This window comes from Mustelus asterias (genome assembly GCF_964213995.1).
Source record: "Mustelus asterias chromosome 26 unlocalized genomic scaffold, sMusAst1.hap1.1 SUPER_26_unloc_20, whole genome shotgun sequence".
Classification (NCBI taxonomy): Eukaryota; Metazoa; Chordata; class Chondrichthyes; order Carcharhiniformes; family Triakidae; genus Mustelus; species Mustelus asterias.
The window spans coordinates 397,277-414,274 of NW_027590088.1; the positions used below are offsets into that span (position 1 = coordinate 397,277).

Here is a 16,998-nt window from a genome sequence, read left to right on the forward strand (position 1 = left end):
GAGATAATGGATTCTGTTAATGTCCCGCTGGATTGGAAACAAGCGAATGTGATGTCCCTATTCAAAAAGGGAGAGAGGCAAAATGTAGGAAACGATAGGCTGGTTAGCTCGACCTCAGTGGTGGGGAAGATGCTGGAATCAATCATTAAGGAGGAGGCAGTTGAGCATTTGGAATGACGATTGTCAATCCACCATTGTCAGCATGGATTTATAAAGGTTAAGTCATGCTTGACAAATTTGCTTGAGTTATTTGAGGACATAACTAGCAAGCTGGATAGTGGGGAACCTGAGGTTGTGGTACATCTGGACTTCCAAAAGGTGTTTGACAAGGTGCTGCATGAAAGACTGATCCCGAAGGAGAGATTGCAGGGGACTAGGGTAGAGTACTGGATTGGATTGCAGATTCGCTGATTGACAGAAAGCAGAGAGTCGGGGATAAATAGGTCCATCTCTGGCAGGTGAAATGCACTTATTGGTGTGCCGCATTGGCGAGTCCACAGATCTCATCTGTTTACAATGTATATAAATGATCTGCAAGCAGTGACAATGCGTAACGTAACAAAAACCCTGGATGAAATAGTTCGAAAATCAGGCACTGAAGAAAATATAAAGATTTGGCAGATGATTATAGATATGCTACGACCGTGGACCAAAATCTGCCAGATGGAGTTTAATGTGGATAGGTGTGACGTTATCCATTTTGTCAGAAAAGATGCCAAGGCAAATTGTTATCTAAACGGAAGGCAGATTCAAAATGCGGCTGGGTGTCTTTGTTCATGAATCTCAAAATATCTGAATACAGGTGCAGCTTTTAGTAAAAAAAAGGCAAATGGCATGTTGGCATTTTTTGCAAAAGGACTAGAGAATTAAAGTCGAGAAATGTTACAATTGTTAGTCTGCTGCTGGGACCACATCTGGAGTATTGTTCCCCGTTTTGGTGCCCTTATCTGGGGAAGGAGGTGGTGACATTGGAGTTTGTTCAGAGGAGGTTCACCAGAATGATTCTGGGGTTAAAACGTATAACGTATGAGGAGAGATTTAAACGCTTGGGCTTATATGCACTGGAATTTAGAACGTTGTGAGTGGATATTATTGTGATACGTAAAATGCTAAAGGGATTCATAAAGTATATGTAGACCAAATGTCCCCCTTGTGGCGAAATCTAGAGTTACAGGTGACAGGTACAGTTTGAGAGGAGGCAGAATTAAAACTGAGTGAGGAGAAACTGGTCCGCCCAGAGGGTGATGAATTTGTTGAACTCGCTATCTCATAGCTCAGTGGAGTCTGAATCATTAAACGGTTTCAAGAAGGACACAGATATATATTTCATTATAAAAAAGTGTGAAAGGGATATGGTGAATAGATAGGGAGGTAGATTGGAGTGCAGGGAGAGATTCGCAGTGGTCTAATTGAATGGCGGGGCAGGCTGGAAGTGGTAAATTTGCCTACTGCTGCTTCCTAAGTCATGTGTTCCTATGTTCCCAATCAGATAGAAATGAAAGAGAGAAACGTATAATGAAAATGCGGTGCAATGGGATTGTCACTGGACTAGTTATCCAGTTACCCAGAACAATGCCCGTGGTACCCAGGTTCGAATCCCAACATAGCAGATGTGCTTGTCACTTAAATGCCCTCTGGTATTCTCCAACAGGGCAAGTAGGGTTGCAGGACAAATGATTGCTCAGCCAGTGGTGCCCACAGCCCATGATCGGGTTAAAAAAATGCGGGTGATAATTCCACCGTTTCTGGGAACCCCGGGGTGGGCGTGACAGAGCCCCCCTCCTTGTAACTTTTTACTGAACTTTCCTTCTCTGCAGCCTCAACTCCATTTTGTGGTCATGTCAGAGAGCCAGACGCACTGTAACTACAGTCCCCAAACATCACCCAGAGTTGGGACACAAGATCCACTGTCCTGTCTGAATGTATGCAGAAGCTCACCATGCAACCTCCAGAAACCCACGAACAACACCTCCACTAACGCTCCAATCACAGGAGTCAAAAGCCCATCAGTTGCAAGTGTGATGCCTGGACCTTTTAAGTAACACTGGCATGGGTTACTCGTGTTGCTGAACACGCTTTGAGCAGAGAGAGACTCACACATGTGTTCAGTGGACAGACACTGTCCAAGTTTCAGAGACATGTGCCAGATCTGCTGAAACTCCCTGTGCAACATGAGGACACGAGGAACATAACCCACAGGATTTCCTGTATTCAGAACTCTGTCACGCTGGCACCAATGAGTCTGCAGAGCACAAAGTACAAGTCCAAGATTCAGAGGAACAGAAATTCACTTTGATCAGTGAATTTGACAAATTCTTAAAGATAACGGCCTCTACAGATCTAGGAAAAGAGAATGTGACAGATTGCAGGAGACATTCGAACACAAGAATGGGAATATGAACATCATCTAGAATTACATAGCACGGGTAAAAGAGGAGCTGTACCATGGAATATTGGTGTCAGGGTGATATATGTTTTCGGGACTGGGGATGTGGAGACTTTGTGGAGTGGGTGTTTTTAGGCTCTGTATAAATGTGAACAGAGACATTTTGGAAAACGGATACAGAGTGGGACAAATCAGACCGAAAAATCATGGAGGGATTTGATCAGGTGAGTGAGAAAATTAAGGGTTTACCTGTTCAGCTGGTGATAGAGTTCAGCGAGCACAGGATGATGAGTAAATTGGATTTGCTGAGTTGGGGAGTGGACAGCAGTGCTTTGGATGAGATTTTTTCAGCAGGCTTATATATGGGAAGCTTGTCAGCAAATAATTGGAATATTGTGTCTGGAACTCGCAAGAACAGCTGAGTGGAGCCAAAGGATGATATTCCGGAGATGACAGTAGACAGGATTAATCATGGAATGATACAATGTCAGTAATCAGCTCTGAGCCAAAGCACGGACAGATGTTGCAATGAGCTGCGCTGGACTCAGGTCCAGGAATACTGCCAGTGGATCGGGAACCGAGATTGGAAGTGGAACGGAAGTCAATGTCCATTTCCCTAAGACTGAAATAACAAACAGAGTAATACAATGAAAATGGTTTACACATATAATCTTTGATACAGAAACAAACCAGAAACCACAATGGGAGATATTCAGATAACCTGAACGATCAAAAACACTGAACAGTGTTCCGTGTTGCGCGTGTTTCATGAATGAATATAGAGACGCAACAGCCAGAATAACAAAAGTAACAGTGCAGAGTAAATCGCAAGATTATGAATAGAGTTAAATAGGCTTTATAGAATTAATTACTGCACAGGGAGACTTACCAGGGATACCAATCATTGCCAGGATGGGATAGTAAAATCCTTGAATGAACAAGAGTACATAAAGAATCTGCAATGAGAGTGATAACCTATAAAATCCATCACCTGACAGGAAGTAAAGAGCCAGTGCAAAATTTCCACATGTATTAAAATCTAAAGGTGGCAGGGGTGGTGGGGGTGGAATATTCCGATGGATTGTTCCCAGATTCTGATCCATTGTTGGAACATTCCAGTCCATTGTTCTCAGATTCTGATCCATTGTTGGAACATTCCAGTCCATTGTTCTCAGATTCTGATCTCCCCTCCCCGTCTCCATGCAGCCGCTTATCCCTGTTAGTGCCGGAGTTGATGCTCCCGCTGATTCTTTGCTGTAACAAACTGAACAGAACCCTTAATAAGTAGAAGAGGGAAATCCTCCAGTGACACCGCCCGGCTCCACGTAGACTGACATTATTCACAGACACTGAACAAACAATTTCAGTTAACCCCATTCAATCCAGCATTTTAATATCACAAAATACCATATTTAGGAAGGCTGCATGGGATGGTAAGGGTCAGGGAGGGGTGGAAAGGTGAAAATGACGGAGAGTCTGACCATACTCCCTCAGTCTTCCCTGAATATGGCAGTAGTCCCTGTGTTATCATGGTTGTGGGTTATAGATGAGTTTATCATTAGTCGGGATTGATAGACACTGCTGAAATCTAGGCTGCTGTTAGACTTTAACTATCGTTTAACACCCTGTTCCGTACAGAACAACCTTAGCAGAGGCTTCACGGAGGTGATGTGCGTTCATGCCAAATTCGTTCTTAGTTCCGAAATGTAGAATTTCAGATCTGTTATTTCGGGGAGTTCGCAAGTCAATTCTTACGGCACTTACTATCAAATTCGGTCAATTCTTACGGTAGCTGTGCAGTGAAAGATCCTCGCTCTGTTTTCCCCAGTGGGGAGTGGGGATGCAGACTATTCTTGCCCAAATTTCGGCTGCACAACTTGGAGGTTTCAAATGAGCATGTGTGCAGAAAGCTGTAAAACGGCAGTTCTGCTGCCCGCACACTCACCTCCTCCCACTCGCGCACCCACCACCATGGAAATAGGAACCCTCCGGAACACAGAAATTGCCTTCTCGGGTGTGGGATCATGAGGAGCCTGACATCAACGTTTACCAACAGGACTAGTCCGATACTGGTCTGCGTCGAGTCAAAACAGAGAACCTCCTCCACAAAGAGCCACAGGAATACAGTTGGCCACACAAAGTGGCAGCTCTGTTGTACTCCTCTCCCAAAATGAAGGGACGCCCTCAGGGACCCTTTAACCTTCACGGGACAGTGTTCGGTAGCGTACAGTAATCAGACCCGGGCGAGAAAGTGTGTTCCCAAACCGAATGCCCACAGAGTCCAGAGTAGATACACGTGATTCACCGTATCGAATGCCTTCTCCTGGTCAAGAGACAGGAAGGCGTTCGGCAGAGCAGCCCTCTGGGAATGATGGATTAGACCCCAGACCAGATGAATGTTATCCCGAATGGTGCAGCCCAGAGTAGTGGAGGATTGCTCAGAGTGGATCATGTGATCCACTATGGTGCCAATGCGTGATTATAGAGCCCTGGCAAAGAGTCAGCAGGGCATTTGCAGCCCTGTGCCATGAGAGGGGCTACACCCTCAGGACAACAGAATAGTCCTTCTCCAGGGTGTCACAAAATGCCCTGAAGAACTCCATTGTCAGACCGTCCAGCGCTGGTGATGTTTCCCTTGAGAGGGTGTAGAGGGCGCAGATCCCCTCCTCCAGGCTGATAGAGGCGTTGCTCCTAACGACACCCTCCGGGTCGAACAGTGGCAGGTAGTTCCACAAAGCTCTACGGGCATCCTTGCTGGACAGATTTAGAGAGAAAAGGGCAGTGTGATATTATCAGGCAATTTCCCCGATGCCCTCCAGATCCTAGAAAAGAATCCATAGTCGGCCAAATAAGGTTAGGAGTTGCTGATGGATCCCATGTTTTTGTTCCAGCGGTTGTAAAATGGGGGGAATCTGCATTCACAACTTCATGTACATTGTGGCCCAATGATTGGAGCACAGATGTTCACAACGTGAAGCACCACACCCCGCCCGCAGCGAACTGTCAAGTGGAGCAATTGGATCTACCCCGGTATGGACCTCACCCAGAAGACGGAAGTGGGTGAGTGGGAGCCCGTTGGGAACAAAGCAGGAGACATTGTATCACATTAAGCTATGGCCGGTGGCCTCTGAAGGGTCTATCTCTACGATGTTCCTGCCCACCATGAAACTTTTCCGAGGCGAGCCAGTAAGAACATAAGAAGTCGGAGCAAGAGTAGGCCATCTGGTCTCTCGAGCCTGCTCCGCCATTCATTAAGATCATTGTTGATCTTTTCGTGGACTCAGCTCCACTTACCCGCCCGCTCACCATAACCCTTAATTCCTTTACTGTTCAAAAAATTATCTATCCTTGCCTCAAAAACATTCAATGAGGTAGCCTCAACTGCTTCACTGGGCAGGGAATTCCAGAGATGCACAACCCTTTGTTTGAATAAGTTCCTCCTCAACTCAGTCCTAAATCTGTTTCCCCTAATTTTGAGGCTATGCCCCCGAGTTCGCGTTTCACTCGCCAGTGGAAACAGCTTCCCTGCTTCAATCTTATCTATTCCCTTCATAATCTTATATGTTTCTGTAAGATCGCCCCTCATTCTTCTGAATTCCAATGATTATACCCCCAGTCTACTCAGTCTCTCATCATAAACCAACACTCTCAACTCCGAAATCAACCCAGTGAATCTCCTCTGCACCCCCTCCAGTGCCAGTACATCCTTTCTCAAGTAAGGAGACCAAAATTGTACGCAGTACTCCAGGTGTGGCCTCACCAGCACCTTATACAGCTGCAACATAATCTCGCTGTTTTTAAATTTCATCCCTCTAGCAATGTTGGACAAAATTCCATTTGCCTTCTTAATTACCTGCTGCACCTGCAAACCAGCTCCTTGAGATTCCTGCACAAGGACACCCAGGTCCCTCTGCACAGCAGCATGCTGCCATTTTTGCCATTTAACTAATAGTCCATTTTGCTGTTATTCCTACCAAAATGGATGACCTCACATTTACCAAAATTGTACCCCATCTGCCAGACTCTCGCCCACTCACTTAGACTATCGATATCCCTTTGCAGACTTTCAGCGTCCTCTGCACAGTTTGCTCTTCCACCCATCTAAGTGTCATCTGCGAATTTTGACACACTACACTTTGTCCCCAACTCCAAATCATCTATGTCAATCGTAAACAATTGCTGTCCAAAAACTGATCCCTGAGGCACACCACCAGTCACTGATCACCAACCATAAAAACACCCACTTACCCCCACTCTTTGCTTTCTGTTACTCAACCAATCCTCTATCCATGCTAATATGTTACCTGTAACACTGTGCACTTTTATCCTATGTAGCAGTCTTTGGTGCAGCACCTTGTCAAATGCTTTCTGGAAATCCAGATACACCACATCCACAGGTTCCCCCATTGTCCATTGCACATGAAATGTTCTCAAAGAATTCCACCAAATTAGTCAAACATGACCTGCCCTTCATTAACCCATGAAGGGCAGGGTGGACCACCTACTTTGTCCGCAAGCAGTAAATTGCCGTTCCGAACATTTTAAAGGCATTTGCGGGGCCGACAAATGCCTCTGTAATGGTGGAGTGCGTGTTGCACTTCACTCCGAGGGATTTTTTTTTGTTTTCAGTGTAAACGGCGACGGGGCATGGGAGCAGCGGGTGCTCCAGCAGGAACCAAACTCCAGAAACATCCAGCTCCAGCAACAGCCAGCTCCAGCAGTAACCAATTGCAGCAGGAAGAAACTCCAGCAGCAACCAGCTCCAGCAACAACCAGCTCCAGCAACAACCAGCTCCAGCAACAACCAGCTCCAGCAGCAAACAGCTCCAGCAACAGCCAACTCCAGCAGCAACCAAACTCCAGCAGCAACCAGCTCCAGCAACAACCAGCTCCAGCAACAGCCGGCTCCAGCAGTAAACAATTGCAGCAGGAAGAAACTCCAGCAGCAACCAGCTCCAGCAACAACCAGCTCCAGCAACAAGCAACTCCAGCAGCAAACAGCTCCAGCAACAGCCAACTCCAGCAGCAACCAACTCCAGCAGCAATCGGCTCCAACAACAACCAGCTCCTGCAGCAACCAACTCCAGCAGCAACCAGCTCCAACAACAACCAGCTCCAGCCACGACCAACTCCAGCAGCAACCAGCTCCAACAACAACCAGCTCCAGCAGCAACCAGCCCCAGCAAAAACCAACTCCAGCAGCAAACAGCTCCAGCAACAACCAGCTCCAGCAACAGACAGCTCCAGCAGTAACCAATTGCAGCAGGAAGAAACTCCAGCAGCAACCAGCTCCAGCAACGACCAGCTCCAGCAACAACCAACTCCAGCAGCAAACAGCTCCAGCAGCAACCAACTCCAGCAGCAATAAGCTCCAACAACAACCAGCTCCAGCCACGACCAACTCCAGCAGCAACCAGCTCCAACAACAACCAGCTCCAGCAGCAACCAGCTCCAGCAACAACCAACTCCAGCAGCAACCAGCTCCAACAACAACCAGCTCCAGCCACGACCAACTCCAGCAGCAACCAGCTCCAACAACAACCAGCTCCAGCAGCAATCAGCTCCAGCAACAACCAGCTCCAGCAGCAAACTGCTCCAGAGCTCCAGCAACAGTAAGCTCCAGCAGCAACCAGCTCCAACTACAACCATAAGACCATAAAACATAGGAGCAGGATTAGGCCACTCGGCCCATCGAGTCTGCTCCGCCACTCAATCATGGCTGATATTTTTCCCCATCCCCATTCTGCTGCCTTTTCCCCATAGCCCCTGATCCCCTTATTAATCAAGAACCTATCTATTTCTGTCTTAAAGACACTCAATGACCTGGCGCCCACAACCTTCTGCGGCAAACTGTTCCGCAGATTCATCACTCTCTGGCTGAAGAAATTCTTCCTCATCTCTGTTTTAAAGGGATTGTCCCTTTAGCCTGAGGTTGTGCCCTCTGGTTCTAGTTTTTCCCACTAGTGGAAACATCCTCTCCACATCCACTGTATCCAAGTGTCGCAGTATCCTGTAAGTTTCAGTAAGATCTCCCCTCATCCTTCTAAACTCCAACGAGACCAGAACCAGAGTCCACAGCCGTTCCTCACACGACAAGCACTTCAATCCAGGGATCATTCTTGTGAACATCCTCTGGACTCTTTGCAAGGCCAGCACATCCTTCCTTAGACATGGGGCCAAACCGGTTCACAATACCCCAAATGGGGCTTGACCACAATCTTATACAGCCTCAGAAGTACATCCCTGCTCTTGTATTCAAACCCTCTCAACATTAATGCTCACATTGCATTTGCCTTCCTCACTGCCGACTGAACCTGCACGTTATCCTTAAGAGAATCTTGAACAATGACTCCCAAGACCCTTTGTGTTCCTGGTTTCTTCAACATTTTCCCATTTCGAAAATAATCTGTGCCTCTATTCCTCCTTCCAAAGTGCATAACCTCACACTTTACCACATTGTATTCCATCTGCCACTTCCTTGCCCAATCTCCTAGCTTGTCCAACTGCTTCCGCTTTTGCATTGCCAGTGTCTGGGTGGAGATGTTCTTTCTGCAATTTCACCCTCATCTTTATTCTCATATCAGGCTGTGCTGGACTCACCGTGGCAGAACACATCAGGACATTGATCCTTTTTCACTCTGTAACCACGTGTCTGAAACCTGCTCACCTCCCAGCAATCTCCATCCAGACTGGTTTGTACCGATGGGATAATCTTCTCCTTCCATCCTGAGGGAACAGGACCTCCCGCCGAGCCCGAGCAGCCGGGAAGAGTCCCTCCAGGGAGGAAATAGTGATTGGGGAGCAACCCTTGCTCTGCTTTCTGTCCTTTCAGCCCCTCGTTCAGTAAGCAGAGCTCCCTCGCTGCTTCCTCCAGAGCTGCTGTGTTTGAAAGTCCTGCAGGCTGCCTTTGGAGATGGTGGAGATGCCGCACACATGAGGACGGCCTAAACCGGGATGTTGGATTTATGTCACATTATCAGTAACCCCCACAGCTTGACTCCTGGACTTGCAGAATCTCACTAGCTGTTCTGTCTGGAGACAATACACATCTCTTTAACCTGTGTTTAATGCTCCCTCCAACCACACTGTCTGTACCTTTCAGACCTGGCTGGCTTTAGGGATTCGCATTTTAATCAGTATTCTGTAACTTGATGTTGTGTCTCTGTGCACTGTTTGAGAGCACATTTCCACTCCATCTGACGAAGGAGCAGCGCTCCGGAAGCTTATGGTATTTGCTAACAAATAAACCTGTTGGACTTTAACCTGGTTTTGCGAGACTTCTGACTTTGGAGATGGTGCGAGCATTGCCTGAACCGGGACTGCCCCCTGCCCAGGCTGCCTCAGTGGGCAGGTCCCCTGCCTGCCAACCGTTAATTGTCCGCCTCTGACAACATCACCTTCATAACTCTGCCTATCATGCCCACACGGACACACCACCCATTTCCAATCCCCATGCTGGGACTTCAGAGCTTCTGGTAAAATCACAGCCATTAACTTCAACCTCACCACAAACTGCATTCCCAAAGCACTGACCATCCCATGTCCCTCCCGAGCCACTCCGAGTAAGGACATGGGGATCTTGTGATTATGGTCCTGTCCCATCATCACTTTTATCATTTAATCACTCCTGTAATTCCAGTTTGTCCTTTCTTTGTTTCTTCCCCAGCCACCCACCGCAGTCACTTCAAACCTGTCAATTCACTGCCCGTTCCCAGTTCCAATGGAAGCTCAAACTTTACCCCTGTTTCTCTCTTCACATGTATTTAGCTAACCTGCTGAGCATTTCCAGTTTATTTATATTTCATTTTCAGCATTGAGTTTTTATTCATTCTACAGAAATGCAAGTTGTGTTTTTGGAATGTCCCATGCAATACATTATTATTGTTATTAACAGTATTATATAAAACACTGGGGATTGAGCATGATTCCTGTTATTCCTCTCTCTCGTCTCCAGTCTGTATAATAACGCTCTCACAGATGCTTGTGCTGAGGATCTCGCCTCCGCTCTCTGTACAAATCATTCAGTGGGGTTTCTGAACCTGGGATTAAGCTCCTTCACAGACCAATCTGTCCCTGCTCTCTGCCACCTCATACTGACCTACAGGAGTTGGAATGGATCTCGTGAGTGTTTGTGTTAATTTTTAGTGTAACAATTAAAATATGAATGGATTTAAAATATAAATGATTCTGAATCTTCCAAGCAGCAGCAATGGTAAGCAGATTGTCGGTATGTGTGAAAATCCCCCCAATCTGAAACTGCTGCATATTTCTCCCAGAATCTTCAGCACTGCGACATCGGGAGCTCCACCAGACCAGACTAGAGTCGGGGAAGAGAGAGCACACACCCTATTTACAGCACTGTGACCCCGGGGAGCTCCATCACAGCAGACTAGAGTCGAGGAAGAGAGAGCACACACCCTATTTACAGCAAAGTGACCCCGGGGCGCTCCATCACAGCAGACTAGAGTCGAGGAAGAGAGAGCACACACCATATTTACAGCACAGTGACCCCAGGGCGCTCCATCCGAACAGAATAGATTCGTCAAAGAGAGAGAGCACGCACCCTATTTACAGCACAGTGACCCTGGCGACCTCCATCACGGCAGAGTGGAGTCGCGATAGAACGAGCACGCACCCTATTTACAGCACAGTGACCCCGGGGAGCTCCATCAGAGCAGAGTGGAGTCAGGGTAAAGAGAGCACGCACCCTATTTCCAGCACAGTGACCCTGGCAATCTCCATCAGGGCAGAGTGGAGTGAGCACACCTTATTTACAGCAGTGACCCCGGGGAGCTCCATAAGTGTTAGTTGATTGGGGGAGTGAATGGGTTGGTGTGTCGCTGGATGAATGGTTAGTCAGGGAGCTAGGGAGAGGTTTAAGGATTAATTCTGGGTGTCGGGAGGGTGGTCGAGTTGTATTGTGTTGGGTTGGAGGGTTAATCAGCAGTTTGGATGGTGGCTGGGAGTTGGTAATGTTGTTGGGTGTTTAGTCAGATGTGGTTGCATTGTCGGGGGTTGGGATTGGTAAATAGCTTTGGAGAGTAGTGGGTTGGGGTTGGTTCTTGAGTAATCAGTGTAAGTCAGAGATATAGTCAAGAATGTATTCAAGAGGCGGCTGGATAGAGCACTCGGGGTGAACAGGATCAAAGGTTATGGGGAGAAAGCAGGATTAGGCTATTGAGTTGGACGATCCGCCATGATTGTGATGGATGGTGGAGCAGGTTCGAAGGACCAAACGGCCTCCGCCTGCTCCTATCTTCCATGTTTCTATGTCAGGTCAGGAGAGGTTGGGACAGATGAGGACAAGTTGGGAGGTTTAGTCAGATTTGTTCAAGGCCTAGTGGGAGGTAGTCGGGCTGGAGGGAGGTAGCGATGATTTAGGGGAGTGACAGCCTGTCAGGGGGAGATACCAGCAGCAGCCAGGCCTGTGACACCACAGCTGGTTCTTTCCTATAGCATCTGTACCCTGGAACATTAAACTGCCAGTCCTGTCCCTCCGTTAGCCATGTTTCAGTTTTTGCTATAATATCCCAGTCCCATGTACACATCAATGCCCTGATTTCATCTGCCTTGCCCATCAGGCCTCTTTCATTGAAATCAATGCAGTTTAATCTGGACTTCCCTTGCTCTCTGTCTTGCTTCTGTCTGATGTGTCTGGTACTAGGATTACTGACACTGCCTTTACTGGTTCTGCTGTGGGACAGGGTTGGGCAAGGAGCAAGCGAGCAGTAGTAATAGGGGACTCGCTAGTTAGAGGCACAGACAGGTGTTTCTGTGGCTGCAATTGAGACTCCAGGATGGTGTGTTGCCTCCCTGGTGCCAGGGCCAGGGACGTCTCTGAGCAATGGCAGGGCATCCTTCAGGGGGAAGGTGAGCAGCCAGAGGTCGTTGTACATATTGGTACCAACGACATAGGAAAAGGAATGAGATCCTGCAATGTCAATATAGAGAGTTAGGCAGAAGGCTAACGTGTAGGACCTCGAAGGTAGTAATTTCAGGACTACTATCGGTACCACGTGCGAGTGGGAGTAGGAATAGGAGGATTAGGCAGATGAGTGCCTGGCTTGAGAGCTGGGGCAGGGGGCAGGGATTTAGATTTTTGGATCATTGGGATCTTTTCTGGGGAACGGCTGATCTGTTCAAGAGGGATGGGTTACATTTGAACTGGAGGGGGACGAACATCCTGGCGGGAAGATTTGCTAGAGCCGCTCGGGAGGGTTTAAACTAGTTTGGCGGGGCGGTGCGGGGGGGGGGGGGGGGGGGTGGGGGCGGGGGCGGCGGGGGGTTGGGCGGGGGATCCAAAGCAATAGGGAGACAGAGAGAAGTTTGAGGACAGCAGGGAAGTTAAAGAGAGCACGTTAATTAGTAAAGGCAGTGTCAGTAATCCTACTACCAGACAGATCAGACAGAAGCAAGAGAGAGAGCAAGGGAAGTCCAGATTAAACTGCATTTATTTCAATGCAAGAGGCCTGACGGGCAAAGCAGATGAAATCAGGCCATTGATGGGTACGTGGGACTGGGATATTATAGCAATTACTGAAACATGGCTAAGGGAGGGACATGACTGGCAGCTTAATGTTCCAGGGTACAGATGCTATAGAAAAGATAGAACAGGAGGTAAAAGAGAAGGGGGAGTTGCACTTTTGATTAGGGAAAGCATCACGGCCGTGCTGAGAGGGGATATATCCGAGGGTTCGATCACTGAGTCTATATGGGTGGAACTGAGAAATAAGAAGGGGGAAAACACTTTGATAGGGTTGTACGATAGGCCCCCAAATAGTCAGCGGGAAATTGAGGAGCAAATATGTAATGAGATTACAGATAGCACCAAGAAAAATAGGGTGGTAATATTCAGAGGTTTTAATTTTCCCAACATTGACTGGGACAGCCATAGTATTTGAGGGTTGGATGGAGAAACATTTGTTGAGCGTATTCAGGAGGAATTTCTCATTCAGTATGTGGATGGCCCGACTAGAGAGGGGGCAAAACTTGACCACCTCTTGGGAAATTAGGAAGGGCGGGTGACAGAAGTGAGGGATCACTTTGGGACCAGTGACCAGAATTATATTAGTTTTAAGATAACTATGGAGAACGATGGGTCTGTCCCAAAAGTTAATATTTGAAATTGGGGCAAGGCCAATTTCGATGGTATCAGGCAGGAACTTTCAAACGTTAATTGGGGGAGTCTGTGGGAAGGAAGAGGGATGTCTGGTAAGTGGCATGCTTTCAAAAGTGTGTTAACCAGGGTTCAGGGTAAACACATTCCTCTCAGAGTGAAGGGCAAGGCTGGCAGAAGTCGCAAACCCTGGATGACTCGGGATATTGAGGCCCTAGTCAGGAAGAAGAACGAGGTACATGACGTGCATAGGCAGCTGGGATCAAGTGAATCTCTTGAAGAGTATAGGGCGTGTAGGAGTAGAGTTGAGAGAGAAATCAGGAGGGCAAAAAGGGGACACGAAATTGTTTTGGCAGATAAGGCAAAGGAGAATCCAAAGAGATTCGACAAATACATAAAGGGCAAAAGAGTGTTAGCGCGAGTGGGCGAACACGACCACTTCGGACTCAGAGTCAGGTTCAACAGCGGTACAGCTTTATTAACGTCGACGGAGGTGCAATCAGGACATACAAACAGCACTGTCCCGAAAGCACTCTGAAAGCCTGCCGCAATGGGCTGCAGTTATACTCGAACTTTGACACGTCGTATGATTGAAATGTTAATGTTTTGATTACAGTATTTGACTCTGACCATTCTGTTTAATGGGTTTTTAGGTGCGGAGTTGATGTGTTAAGTCTGGTGATTGCCCAGTCTAGGGAGGTGGTAATTGTCTGAGATCTCCGGAGTTTCTTGTACAATAGGTGTTTTATCGGGAAGTCGTTCATGTCTCGGAGACCTTCTGTTTGATAAGGGCTTCCTGATATCCGTGGAGTCAATTAAATTAAATGGAAGGTTATGCTAATGTGATTCCTGAGTTCCTTTGTCAGCCTTGTTTCTGCATTTTAAAAGACCTCCTTGTCTGTTCACATTTTGTGCCTGGGTGCTGCTTTGTCCTGTTTCATTTATTTGATTTTATTCTAAGAAATATTTAATCTAAGGAATCACAGAAATTTGTGTCTGCTTACAAGAGTAACAAGGGGGAGAGTAGGGGCTCTTAAGGATCAACAAGGTAATCTATGTGCGTATCCACAAGAGATGGGCGAGATCCTAAATGAATATTTCTCATCAGCATTTACTATTGAGAAAAGCATGGATGTTAGGGAACTTGGGGAAATAAATACTGATGTCTTGAGGAGTGTACATATTACAGAGAAGGAGGTGCTGGAAGTCTTAAAGCACACCAAGGTAGATAAATCTGTGGAACCTGATGAGATATATCCCAGGACGTTGTGGGAGGCTAGGGAGGAAATTGCGGTTCCACTAACCGAGATAATTGTATCATCGATAGTCACAGGTGAGTTGCCAGAAGATTGAAGAGTGGCAAATGTTGTGCCTTTGATTAAAAAGGGCTGCAGGGAAAAGTCTGGAAACGACAGGCCAGTGAGCCTCTCATCTGTGGTGGGTAAATTGTTGGAAGGTATTTTGAGGGGCAGGATCTACAGGCATTAGAGATACAAGGACTGATTAGGGACAGTCAGCATGGCTTTGTGAGTGGAAAATCATGTCTCTCAAATTTAATTGAGTTTTTTGAAGGGGTAACGAAGAAGGCAGATGAGGGCAGTGCAGTTGATGTTGTCTACATGAACTTTAGCAAGGCCTTTGACAAGGTACCGCATGGTAGGCTGTTGCATGAAGTTAAATCTCACGGGATCAACGGTGAGGTATCCTAATGGATACAAAATTGGCTCCTTGACAGAAGTCAGAGGGTGGTTGTAGAGAGTTGTTTTTCAAACTGGAGGCCTGTGAGCAGCGGTGTGCCTCAGGGATCAGAGCTTGGCCCACTGTTATTAGTCATTTATATCAATGATTTGAATGAGAATATAGGGGGCATGGTTCGTAAGTTTGCAGATGACACCAAGATTGGTGGCATGGTGGACAGTGAGGAAGGCTATCTCCAATTGCAGCGGGATCTTGATCAATTGGGCCAGTGGGCTGACGAATGGCAGACGGAGTTTAATTTAGAGAAATGCAAGGTAATGCATTTTGGTAGATTGAACCAGGGCAGGACTTACTCAGTTAATGCCATGGCATTGGGGAGAGTTACAGAATAAAAAGATCTCTGGGTACATGTTCATAGCTCCTTGAAAGTGGAGTCACACGTGGACAGAGTGATGAAGAAGGCATTCGGCATGCTTGGTTGCATTGGTCAGAACATTGAATACAGGACTTGGGACGTCTTGTTAAAGTTGTACAAGACATTGGTAAGGCCACACTTGGAATACTGTGTGCAATTCTGGTCACCCCTATTATAGAAATGATATTATTAAACTAGAAAGAGTGCAGAAAAGATTTACTCGGACGCGACTGGGACTTGATGGATTGTGTTATAAGGAGAGGCTAATAGACTGGGACCTTTTTCCTTGGAGGGTAGGAGGCTGAGGCATGACCTTATAGAGGTCTATAAAATAATGAGGGACTTAGATCAGCTAGATAGTCAATCTCTTTTCCCAAAGGTAGGGGAGTCTAAAACTAGAGGGCTTAGGTTTAAGGTGAGAGGGGAGAGATACAAAAGTGTCCAGAGCGGCAATGCTTTCACACAGATGGTGGTGAGTGTCTGGAACAAGCTGCCAGAGGTAGTAGTAGAGGAGGGTACTATTTTATATTTTAAAAAGCATTTAGATAGTTACATGGGTACGATGGGTATAGAGGGATATGGGCCAAATGCGGGCAATTGGGATTAGCTTCGGGATTTAAAATAAAGGATGGCATGGACAAGATGGGCCAAAGGGCCTGTTTCCATGCTGTAAACGTCTATGACTCTATGAGTGGGTCTAGTCAGATTGTGGGAGGTGTAGTATGGGGATCGGTGGGAAGTTATTGGGGGCCTCGGTTGTGCTATTCAGGTATTAGTCCAGGCGGTGAGCTGTCTAACATTACCTGAGTAACTATCCAGGTAAATTTTGTGGATCTGTCCCAAGTATCTGACTCTAACTGCAGCTGGGGAATTCCCCAATAGTCGTTAATATCTCTGGGACAATTCCCAGGTCGATCAGTGCGTCAGGACATCCACAGGGTCCCGATGCTCATCTTCGGATGTGTGTCTGGTCTCTGGCGATCCAGAGACCAGAAGATTTGTCCCATTAACTCCAGTCTCCTGTTATTTACTCTGTTGTTCAATCTGTTTATTTCCTGTTTCATCTTTAATCTGTTTCAGGCTGGAGTTTAATCGGTTCAGTCCAAATGGGAAGAGACAGCTGGAGTCGCTGCGGGGATGCAGACCGGGATTGAGAGTGACAGTGTGAACATTTCAATCTATAAACATTGCTGCTCCACCGGTTACAGTGAAATCCTGAATTGTGAAGATCTTCGACAGCTCCTTCCAAACCCTTCATTCCTGCCCCTCTCCCTCCCTATTCCATCAGCCCCTCCAGCCTGGCACTGATTTCCCTGCTTACCTGGTTTCCCAGCTGGAAAACTGTTGTAGTTTTAGTCTCCACATTGAAGGAAAGATTGCTGC

General features: G+C 47.0%; 1 protein-coding gene across 1 annotated transcript; it reads left to right on the forward strand.

Moving 5' to 3' along the window:
* The first annotated feature begins 2,592 nt into the window (after window positions 1-2,592).
* On the forward strand, window positions 2,593-16,769 carry LOC144482124 (uncharacterized). Its single transcript, XM_078201353.1, has 4 exons — window positions 2,593-2,610; window positions 5,383-5,446; window positions 7,124-7,795; window positions 16,696-16,769. The coding sequence occupies exons 1-4, from the start codon at window positions 2,593-2,595 to the stop codon at window positions 16,767-16,769; spliced, it is 828 nt and encodes a 275-aa protein (XP_078057479.1).
* The last annotated feature ends 229 nt before the right edge of the window (window positions 16,770-16,998 follow it).

Bases quoted from the DNA above. Each gene is read 5' to 3' on its own strand.
- LOC144482124 (XM_078201353.1), top strand. The intron at 5,447-7,123 runs GTGAGTGGGAGC...CAATTGCAGCAG, and splicing joins CACCCAGAAGACGGAAGTGG to GAAGAAACTCCAGCAGCAAC. The intron at 7,796-16,695 runs GCAACCAGCTCC...AATCTGTTTCAG, and splicing joins AGCCACGACCAACTCCAGCA to GCTGGAGTTTAATCGGTTCA.